The following is an 11,227-nucleotide window of genomic DNA, read 5'->3' as shown; positions in this document are numbered from 1 at the left end:
CAGCTTGAATCAGCAGGTTAGGGTAGCAGGTCGACCACCCCAAGATGGCGGCCGTAATTCCTGCGCCGCGACAGTCAATGCGGGATCTACTCTTATATTATGTCTATGGCCGGCAGCGTCCAATGGGGCGTCTACGTCTATGGGCAGAATATAGCTCAGTGATGCAGACCCACGCTTTTCGAAGGATGCCTAGAAACATATTCTCCGCCTCAACGGTAGAGGCGCTGTAGCCTACCCTGGTATTTTACTTCACTTACGTACACGTCATGCAGTGAGCTCTTAGTTTGTGCCACGTTTGGTATTTCGCTGCTGCTCTAAGGAAAATACTGAAGGTAAAGTCTTAGTTTTTATGTTTTTAGATTTGGAAATAGGATGTTTATTACGCTATTTCTAAATGTGTAATTTGTTTAGATAAATAGGCTTTTAGCGTCTATGGGTACTATAATGGTTGATCCACGTAAGCGTTTCAGTTTGGTTAAGGTCCGGCTAATACAAGATTTAAAGTCTGCTGTTCTATATGCGGGGTAAAAGTTATTATACCACTAATATCCCAGCTGCTCGTTTTCCACCCTTTATTTTCAGCACTCTGGTTATTATGATCCCAGTCCATTGTTCATTAGCTAGTGTCCTGACTGATTGAGAAGGAACTGAATGTGTCTTTCTCCGGTAGTGTGTAACTTTCTTCGGGATGACCACGATACTGCGCGTGTGTGTGCTGCTGGCTGTTCTCGCGCTGGGTGCCGGAGAGGAGGGCGCGCGGCTGCTGGCCTCCAAGTCCCTGCTGAACCGATACGCCGTGGAGGGCCGGGACCTCACCCTGCAGTACAACATCTACAATGTGGGCTCCAGGTGAGTCCGGGGCTGGCTGCTAGACACAAAGTCTCCAGCTATGAGGCGCGTGCTTTCAGTAGTCCATGTTGGCTTTCATGCCAGGGCATACTCGTACTGTGAAAACCGCTAGTGGAGGTAAAGATTTATTAAAGTTAAATGAAAGGTTCATGTTTCAAACGGTCAAAGACTACCGGAAGGAACCAAAGAGTAAAGCAGTACTAAAACAACCCAGTGGACCACTACCTTGTCCTTGGTTCCACATATGAAGCGAAAACCTTCCACATGACCCACCAAGCAAACAGTACAACAGTGTGGTTTCAAAGTAAGAACATTATCCATTGTGTGGCATTAGATTTACACTGATTTGTGTAATAATTCAAGTGTCACATTTACTATTACCAACCACACCAGTATCAGTTGATCAACCAAACTTTAGATCAGTTTTCATATAGCCACGTTTAACAGCAGCAATATCAGAAGTTTGCTTGGATTTCTGCACACTTTCACACAACGTTTATTCAGCCTTCCAGAAAGCAGGCCATCACAATACTGACAATAAAACAAACACGCACTAAAGTCTCTACATTGGAGTGGGAGAAAACCGGTTGCTCCTGGGAATGTTCTTCAGGTGATTAAAATGTGTTTTTTGTAACACTTTCAAACATTTTTTGTGGAAGCTGAATTTGAATTAATGATGCTGAGGATTTGGACCTGATCTGAAGGATTCATTCAGATGCTAGCTGAATGTCACTGCTAAAAAGTCAAGATTCATGTTTGTCCTGACGACATATTAGGGAAATTCTCTCCCACCCATGACTTAATATTTCAAATTCATTGGGTCTAGGGTCTTCAGCAGATGCAGCAGAGCGTAGCTTGGACTGAATTGCTGCTGCTGGGAGTGACTGCAGCAGAAAACCTCTGAAATTATGGTTTTGGACTTATGTCTGATGAGATGTCCCTCTTTTTCTCTCCATAGTGCTGCTTTGGAGGTGGAACTTTCTGACGATTCCTTTCCTCCTGAGGACTTTGGGATTGTGTCGGGAATGCTGAATGTTAAATGGGACAGGATTGCACCGTATCCTTAAGATGAAATGATGTTTCTACCCTGATCCTGCATCTCCAGAGCAGTGATGGTAGTAAAGTGGGAGACAAGCACATCTGAAGGCATCATGCTCTCACATAAGGTGGAGGACAGAATTATTAGCCACCTATAAAAACAATATGGCTTTAAAAGAATGTTCAGGGTTCTTGGCACACATTTTTGACAGTGTAAGAATAAATGTGTGTGTGTGGGGGGGCTTGCTTCAATATTTATTTAGTCAAGCATGCAGCTCAAAAAGGGGGAGTGCTAACCAGTGTTGTAGTACTCGAGTCAGAGTCATTAGCTAAATTTAGAGACTCGTGACTTGACTTGGACTTGAGCACTGATGACTCGAACTTGGACTCGGACTCCTACATTCAGATCATTCTGACTCGACTTTTTTTATATCATTAGGCTATCATTTTAATATGTCATTAGAATATTATTTGGTGTATGATTTTAATATCTAAATTATTAGTGCAATGTGGTGGAGTGTGGATTTTTTTTTTAGTTTAAAAACATGTAGGCTATGCTTACTTTAGTGCGGAACTTGAACTCGACTTGATCAATAATGACTCGACTCGGACTTGACTCGGACTCAACTCGTATTTTTTTTTAATGACTTGGACTTGAACACTGGAGACTCGAACCTGGACTCGGACTTGAAGCATAGTGACTTGACTACAACACTGGTGCTAACCGACAAGCTCATCATTGGGCAGATTAGTAACAGTTAGTGTTAGCTTATGTTGTACGGCAGGTCTATGTCTTCACTGTCCCAGATGCAGGAGCTTTACTGACCTTGTGGTGCTCTCAAACATCTGTAAAGACAATTGTTTCCCAGCCACGCTTTCCAACAGTAATCCTTGCCTTTGTAAGCAGTCGGCTGGTTTCCTGTAATGCACTCTATGAAGGAGTCAGTGATTCCTGCATCTCTCAGCTTCAGAGAGTACAGATGCTGCTGCACATCTTTTAACAGGCACACCAAACTTTGACCCTATCTCTCCTGTAGCCTCACTGCACTGGTTGCTTATACATTTTAGGATTCATTTTAAAATCTTTTTATTTGTTTTTGAAGCTCTAAGAGGCCTCACTCCGCCCTGTCTATCCGAGCTGCTACCTCCCTACACACCCTCCCGTTCGCTCAGATTTAGTTTAAAGATAATACAGTAAGGGGAAACCCTGCGGAAGGGGTGCCTAGATGTCAGCCAATGAGCATGCGGCAAAGCCAGCTGCGCTCGGAATATAAATTAACCTTGAGACATATACCTAAACAATGCACATGCATGTAAATGTTAAAATAACATGTTTTCATAGCACTGACTCGAGGTCCTCCAACAGAGGGGTTTCTCGCATATATGTGCAAATAAGCAGGTAAATGTGGTCAAAAACAGCCGCTTGCCAGAAAGCGTAATGGCTTGATCCCAGTCTAATTTTTCAACTTTGAGGGTAACGGTCCGTTATGCTAAAATGTGATGGCGAGAACCCTTACTATGTGCTGTGCTTTCAGCTGAATCCATGGCTTGTGTTTACCCCCGGAGCAACCTGAAGATATCAGAACACAACTGTTTACATTTCACATATTCCAGATCATGTCATCAATGACTGGAATTTGGAAAAACACATAATTTTATGTATGAACAGCATAGTTTATTGTTGTTTTTTCTGGTTTCAGAACATGTTGGTACTTTTGGCTGCCAGCAAGCAGATAGTTCTACAGAGAGAACCCTTAATTTAATAAAAAAAAAAATTTCATATCGCCAAGTCACAACATGTCATCTCACGGCACTTTACAAAGTCAAACTGAATCAAATCATACAGATTGGCCAAAAACGTTTCCTCTCTAAGGAAACCCAGCAGGTTGCATCAAGTCTCTCCAAGCAGCATTCACTCCTCCTGAAAGAGCGTAGAGCCACAGTGGACAGTCGTCTGCATTGTTGATGGCTTTGCAGCAATCCCTCATACTGAGCATGCATGAAGCGACAGTGGAGAGGAAAACTCCCCTTTAACAGGGAGGAGAACCTCCAGCAGAACCAGAACCAGGCTCAGTGTGAACGCTCATCTGCCTCCACCCACTGGGGCTTAGAGAAGACAGAGCAGACATAAAAAAAGCCCACAAGCACATATTGATCCAGCAATCCTTTCTGTTGTATGGTAATAGCGGATGATCTGTCTCTCCTGGATGACGTCAAAGAACACCAGACCAGGTGTACCTACTATGAAGACAAAAATGACAGAAAACTAAAAGTTAAAATAACAACAAACAACGCAAATTGGAGAGCAGTAGGAGAACTCAGCAGAGAGAGAGAGAAATAGACCCTGATGTCCTCCAGCAGCCTAAGCCTATAACAGCATAACTATAGAGGTAGCTCAGGGTAACATGAGCCACTCTGACTAGAAGCTTTGTCACAAAGGAAAGTTTTAAGATTAGTCTTAAAAGTAGACGGGGTGTCTGCCTCACAGACCAAAACTGGGAGTTGGTTCCACAGGAGAGGAGCCTGATAGCTAAAGGATCTGCCTCCCATTCTACTTTTAGAGACTCTAGGAACCACCAGCAGACCTGCAGTCTGAGAGCGAAGTGCTCTGTTAGGAACATACGGGGTAATCAGAGCTCTGATATATGATGGAGCTTGATTATTAAGGGCTTTATACGTTAGAAGGAGAATTTTAAATTCTATTCTTGATTTAACAGGAAGCCAATGAAGGGAAGCTAAAAATGGAGAAATATGATCCCTCTTGTTGATTTTCATCAGAACTCTTGCTGCAGCATTTTGGATCAGCTGAAGGCTTTGAACTGCATTTTGTGGACTTCCTGATAGTAAAGAATTACAATAGTCCAGCCTTGAAGTAACAAATGCATGGACTAGTTTTTCAGCATCACTCCTGGACAGACTGTTTCTAATTTTGGCGATATTCCGGAGGTGAAAAAAGGAAACCCTGGAAAACTGTTTAAGATTAGATTTAAATGACATGTCTTGGAAAAAAATAACACCAAGATTTTTTACTTTATTACCAGAGGCCAAGTTAATGCCATCCAGATTAAGTGATTGGTTAAGAAGTTTATTTTTTGAGGACTCTGGCCCAAAGATTACAACTTCGGTCTTGTCAGAATTTAGAAGCAGGAAATTTAAAGTCATCCAGCTTTTGATGTCATCAAGACATGACTGCAGTCGAAGTAATTGATTGGATTCATCAGGATTTATGGATAAATATAGCTGAGTCTATGTAACACGCCATATATATATATATATATATATATATATATATATATATATATATATATATATATATATATATATATATATATATATATATATATATATACACACACTGACTGACTGAACCCTGTGGTACACACAAGTGACCCTAGAGTTTGAAGATTTATTATTAACATGAACAAACTGGAATCTGTCAGACAGATAAGATTTAAACCAGCCTAATGCTTTTTCCTTAATCCCTACAGTATGTTCCAGTTTTTCTTGGAGAATATTGTGATCAACTGTATCAAACGCAGCACTGAGATCTAACAGGACAAGTACAGATACAAGTCCATTATTTGAGGCCATCAGAATATCATTAGGGACGTTCTCAAGAATTTTAGATAGGAAAAGAAGATTCCTATCAATTACAGAGTAATAGGTCTGTAATTGATTAAGTCATCTTGATCAAGAGATGGTTTCTTAAGTAAAGGTTTAATAACAGCTACTTTAAAAGCCTGTGGTACATATCCATTTACTAAGGATAGATTAATCATGTCTAAAATGGGGGCATTAGTCAAAGGGAATACCTCCTTAAATAACTCTGTTGGAATTGGGTCTAATATACAAATTGAAGGTTTAGATGAAGCTAAAATTTTAGATAACTCAGAAAGCTCTACTGGGGCTAAACAGTTCAAACACTGTCAGGTTTTAAAAATTCATCCAATGCTGTCTCACATACTGAGGATGAGGTAATCATGTTTGTGAGGATTCCAAGTAAAGATTCATGTTTGTCCTGATGACATATTAAGGAAATTAATATAATTATTAATTATTTTTAATGGAATTAATTTTATTTATGAAGAATCCCATAAAGTCGTTACTGCTGAGAGCTAAGGGAATGGATGGATCAACAGAGCTCTGACTGTGTAAGTTTGGCAAGTGTACTTAACAGAAACCTAGGATTATTTTTATTTTCCTCTATTAATGATGGAAAATATGCTGCTTTTTATACAACAGTAGACTGTTTTTCCAGGTTAGGTAGGATTCCTCTAGATGTCCAGAGCGCCTTTTCCTCTCCAGTTTCCTGACGTGCTTGAAAGAACGCAGCTCTGGATTAAACCAGGGAGATATCTTCCTGTGAATAATCACCTTCTTTTTCAAGGGGGCTATGTTGTCTAATGCAAAACGCAACAAGGACATGACTCCATTTACAAAAGCGTCAATTTGTGAATGGGAAGAAACAACATTGCGGCTATATCAAAGTCAAAGTATGCTGGGAATTTCTGTGACACTGAGGAAATTAAGAGGGGGACAGTCTCATTATAGTTTGATACAGCATTATCTACTATAATGATACCTTCCTTTGGTGGTGGAGAACTCAGTTAAACTGAACTCACAGGTTATTAAAAATGGTCAGAAAGGACAAGGTTGTGAGGAAATGCTGTTAATTCTTCACAATCAATGCCAGCACAAGATCCGAGGTATGAAGGCAAGAGTGTCGGTTTATGCATGTTTTGTGCTAAACTAATTGAATCTAGGATAGTTTTAAAGGCTATATTAAGGTTATCAAATTTAGTGTCAACATGAATGTTAAAATCCCGGACTATAATAATCTCGTCAGTGTTTAACGCTAAATTAGATGAGAAGTCTGAGAACTGATCTAAAAACTGAGTAAGGGCCTGGTGGACGATACAAAACAACAAACAGAAGAGGTTTTATTGCTTTGCAGTTTGGATGAGGGAACTAAGAGTTAAATGTTCAAAAGAATTGTAGTTGCCTGTGGCCTGGGACTAATTAATAAATCAGACTGAAAGATGGATGCTACTCCTCCTCGACATGTAGTTCTTGAAAGGTGGACAGTTAAGTAATTAACTGTCCACCTTTCAAGTTGGCTCATTTATACTAACATAATCCTCTCTCACCAAGGTTTCTATGAGACAAAATCTTGGAGGGAGAGACCTTATATTTAATAAACCACATTTAATTGTTTTATTATTTGGTTCCAGTTGAGTTGTATTGATTTTTTTTTTAGATTCTTATGATTTGCTCCTTTTAGATAAGTTTTTAATGTGTTTAGTTTTGGCCGTGGGAAAGACACCGTCTCAATAGGATAATGGGTGGGTAACAGTACAGAAGCTGCAGAGAGGTGTGTTAAACTACCGCTCTGCTTCCTGGTCTGGACCCTGGGTTGTCAGCATTTAGGAGAACTAATTAATCCGGCCAGATTCCTAGAAAGAAGAGCTGCACCATCCAAAGTAGGATGGATGCCGTCTCTCCGGATCAGACCAGGTTTTCCCCAGAAAGTTCTCCAGTTATCAATGTAGCCCACGTCGTTTTCAGGACACCACCTAGACAACCAGCGGTTGAATGATGACATGCGGCTAAACATGTCATCACTGGTCAGATCAGGCAGGGGACCAGAGAAAATTACAGAGACATTGTTTTAGCAAACTTACACACCGAAGCAACACTAACTTTAGTGACCTCCGATTAGTGTAACCAGGTGTCATTACAGCCAGCGTGACAAACAATCATACTGTTTTTACGCTTATCCTTAGCCAGCAGTTTCAGGTAGGATTGATGTTGCCCTTCTGGCCCCTGGCAGGCATTTAACTATGGTCCCTGGTGTCTCTAATGCGATGTTTGACTATAGAGCTGCTAATTACCAGAGTCCGCTTCTCAGCGGGTGTTTCGATGAGTGGGGAAAATTTGTTAGAAACGCAGACGGGTTGGTGGTGACCTGGGGGCTGGGATCTAGAGCTATGCTTCCTGCGTATTGTCACCCAGCTGGCCTGGTTACCCGGGATGCTCGGGTACTGCTCGGGGACCGTTACATGAAGCTAATCTCTATGGCTCCGCGCTAGCTAAGGGGTGGCTTTCTACTGGTTTTTCAACAGCACGGAGCCGGGTCTCCAAATCTGACACCCTCAACTCCAAAGCTACAAACCGTGCAAAACACGAGAAGTTCCCAAACGTGAAGTGCAGCAACAGAGAATGTATTTTAAATATGCTTATGTGTTAGAAAAAGAGATGTTACAGCAAAGAGATTTAAGAAGAAATCGAGAAATTCTGGAACACCAAACCACGATCCACACCGCAGCAACAGAAAATAGGAAGTGACGCAATACACCTTACCGCAATCTCAGAGGCTCAAACATTGCTAATGCAGAATTCACTACATTTCTAAATTCTGCTCCAGATTTTCAACCTGGTTCAATATTGTTTGTGTAAGAAGCTGCAACATAAATGGGATGTAATTTTAAAAAAACGGCCAACTTTCTTCTTTTACAAGGGGAAACAACCTGAGTAGCAAGGCTGTGGAGCAGACACCTTATAAACCATCACTATTTTGTTGTTACTGCTGCCATCCAGAGGTGGCACACTTACCTCAGGACCGTTGCTTCCTGTCTTCCTCCTCTTTCTCTTTCTGCCTGTTTCCAAGTCTGCACGATGTGAATAAAGACATAAAGACCACTAGTGATGCAAAATATCTGAGAAATGACTGAACAATCAGTTTAGACCTACACATTTATTCACTGAAACGGGAGGAGCACCATTGTGTCAGTTTTGCAAACGAAACTTGTCAGTGTATTTTACTTTGCTGTTCTGCTCTGACTAGCTGAAGGAATGGCTCAGTTGTGAAGGTGGTGGCATGGTATAACGTTGCTGATATGGCATTTAATTGAAACTACTACTTCTATGTGTGAATAAGGAGGAAATACCCTGAGATTGAACTTGCCGCACTATGGACTTAAAGCTCATCATTGCACACCATTGCTTTGTGCTACTTCTCTATAAAAAAAAAGTTCATTTTAAGGGGGCTTTTACTTTTGAGCCTGTTAGTTTTTGTAGAGTTATTTAATTTGAGTGCAAAGTAAAATAATGTAAGACATTTGAAAAAGATGCTAAAGTTTCTGCTTGATTTAACAGCACACAGGTAGCACCTTTTAAACTATTTTTTTTTATCTGGGGCTGATTATTCTGTCATTAACTGTAATACAGATACTTTGATCTCTCAAATGATGTAGCTGAAAAGCTTGGGCACCTGAGTTAAAAATGGGTATTTTTCTGAAACATGTCTGCAATTAGAATAACTTCAATCATTTTATAACTGAGGGATTTCCTCTCATTCTTCACTCAAAATGTTAATGGGAGAGAGTTGGGAATGGGTCAACTAAGTGTCAACTACAGAAGATAGCATAGTCATGTTATCGTATCGAAAAGACTTTTGTTTTTTAAAGCATGTCATTACTGCCTTAATGACTGTGTGTGCAGTAGATTAAATTTTCTATTTTATGTTAAATGTGCATGGATGTTGTCTTATTTCAAAGTTTTCCCTTTAACTTAAAATATCAGAGCTAGCAATGTCTCTCATACAGTGGTACTGCGCCCCCTAAAGGCTGGGTACTTTAACTTCACCTCGGCCTCTGTCAGCTATGTAGCCCAGGAAGGAGGACCAGTTGTGGTAAGAGCAGCTGATCATATCAGTAAATGGATTTGTTGTGTAGTATGGTTAGGAACGCAAAGATGTGAATAGTAGTTTGATTTGTGTGGTTGTGTGATGTTTTGAAGGTGGGCTACACTAGTGCTCCTGGCCAGGGGGGCATCTTGGCTCAGAGAGAGTTTGACCGGCGGTTTTCCCCTCACTATGTAAGTATTACAGGATTTTTTAAAAATAATTCATATTCTGCCTTATGGTCATTTTACCTCTTTATTATACCATTCATATTTGTTCATCTTGATGCTATGTTTGATTTCTGCCTCTATTAGCTGGACTGGGCTGCATTTGGTGTGATGACTCTGCCTTCTATTGGAATTCCTCTGCTGCTCTGGTACTCGAGTAAGAGGAAATATGACTCACCAAAAACCAAGAAGAACTGAGGGCCAGTTCCTGGGTTAAAGGGATGGGGGGTAATGGGGCACGGGATCTGATCCAGTCTGTACTTAAGCAAAAAGTAGAAATGGACAGCACCAAGGAAAATAACATGATCAAAAAAGCAGTATCTGAGTAAGACGAGGTGAAAAGATGGAAGGAAAATGATCAATGTCTACAATTTCTTAATTTCTGAATGGGTCCAAAAAACATAACACCTGTGGTTTTCTACTTTTCCTGATCTGTAAAATCGTGTAATTGTCAATTTTGTGATCTGAATTTAATGTAAAATTCTAGAATGTTCAATTACAGATATGTTTTTCTTCTAATGCTGCCTGCGTCTTTCTGTTTATCAGAACCAAAAATAAGAATTGCTTTCAAATGTGTCTTACATTATGATTTCTGGATGGCAATGGGTCGTTGGCTTACTTTGTCCTGCTGCCTCTAGGGAAAGCTTAGCTTATATTGATGTAAGGCAGACACAAAGAGCAGCAGGAGCTCTTTATTGAGCTTACCTTTTTCTGGAACTAGCATTTGTAATATTTCCTTGTCCAGTCCTAAAAGCTTTGGCAAACAACGTGGTGGGTTGGGTTTACTGTATTAGGGCAGATTTTACTCCACAAGAGGGGATCATTAAAAAGATCGCCAGGTGGAGATGAGCTCTTAGCAGCTTTCTCCTAAAAAGTACCCTGATTTTGCATCCGTTATGAATCGCACTGGGTAAATAAAGTTTAAAGTCTAATTCCTTTTTTTCTAAGACAAACTAAATCTATAATACATGGTGGTTTACAACGATTTGAGCATTTATGTTGTGGATTAAAATGACATTTTCTGCTATTGTGTGTATACCTTTCAGTTATTTTTTTCTGTCTTGTAGGTTATTTATAACATTTTCTTGATTTTTTTTTATTTTAAATTTAGTTCAACTGAATAGGTTGAATTATAGGGCGCCTGTGAAGGGACATGGAGAAAACATTTTTTTAAAATGTATCTCGACTTATTTTCACAAGATCCTGCAAAAGTTTTGCGGGATCTGTGTGAAAGGCGGTTATTCAGTGAGTGGATATTTATCAGTGCAAAAATAATCAGGAAAGGAAATTTTCATTTCTTTCTATGGAACACGTGAAGCACTCAGAACCAAAACTAAATCTCCATGTACATGCAGCTTTTTATGGCAGTGATTAGAAGGGTAAGCCTGAATTTTTCTTTTTCTTATCGCAACTCGGCAATAAGAGTTATCTT

At 40.2% G+C, this 11,227-nt stretch overlaps 1 protein-coding gene across 1 annotated transcript; it reads left to right on the top strand.

Moving 5' to 3' along the window:
- The first annotated feature begins 283 nt into the window (after positions 1-283).
- ssr2 (signal sequence receptor, beta) lies at positions 284-10,822 on the top strand. Its single transcript, XM_012853697.3, has 6 exons — positions 284-332; positions 671-849; positions 1,808-1,906; positions 9,469-9,577; positions 9,685-9,762; positions 9,883-10,822. Exons 2-6 carry the CDS (start codon positions 689-691, stop codon positions 9,991-9,993), a joined length of 558 nt encoding a protein of 185 aa, XP_012709151.1. The 5' UTR covers positions 284-332; positions 671-688; the 3' UTR covers positions 9,994-10,822.
- The last annotated feature ends 405 nt before the right edge of the window (positions 10,823-11,227 follow it).

The sequence above is a fragment of the Fundulus heteroclitus genome, chromosome 13, assembly GCF_011125445.2.
Source record: "Fundulus heteroclitus isolate FHET01 chromosome 13, MU-UCD_Fhet_4.1, whole genome shotgun sequence".
Taxonomy (NCBI): domain Eukaryota; kingdom Metazoa; phylum Chordata; class Actinopteri; order Cyprinodontiformes; family Fundulidae; genus Fundulus; species Fundulus heteroclitus.
The sequence above is the reverse complement of the archived record's forward strand: the minus strand, read 5'-3'. Positions and strand labels throughout refer to the sequence as shown.

Bases quoted from the DNA above. Each gene is read 5' to 3' on its own strand.
- ssr2 (XM_012853697.3), top strand. From the start codon at position 689: ATGACCACGATACTGCGCGTGTGTGTGCTGCTGGCTGTTCTCGCGCTG. The intron at 1,907-9,468 runs GTATCCTTAAGA...TTAAAATATCAG, and splicing joins AAATGGGACAGGATTGCACC to AGCTAGCAATGTCTCTCATA. The intron at 9,763-9,882 runs GTAAGTATTACA...TGCCTCTATTAG, and splicing joins GGCGGTTTTCCCCTCACTAT to CTGGACTGGGCTGCATTTGG.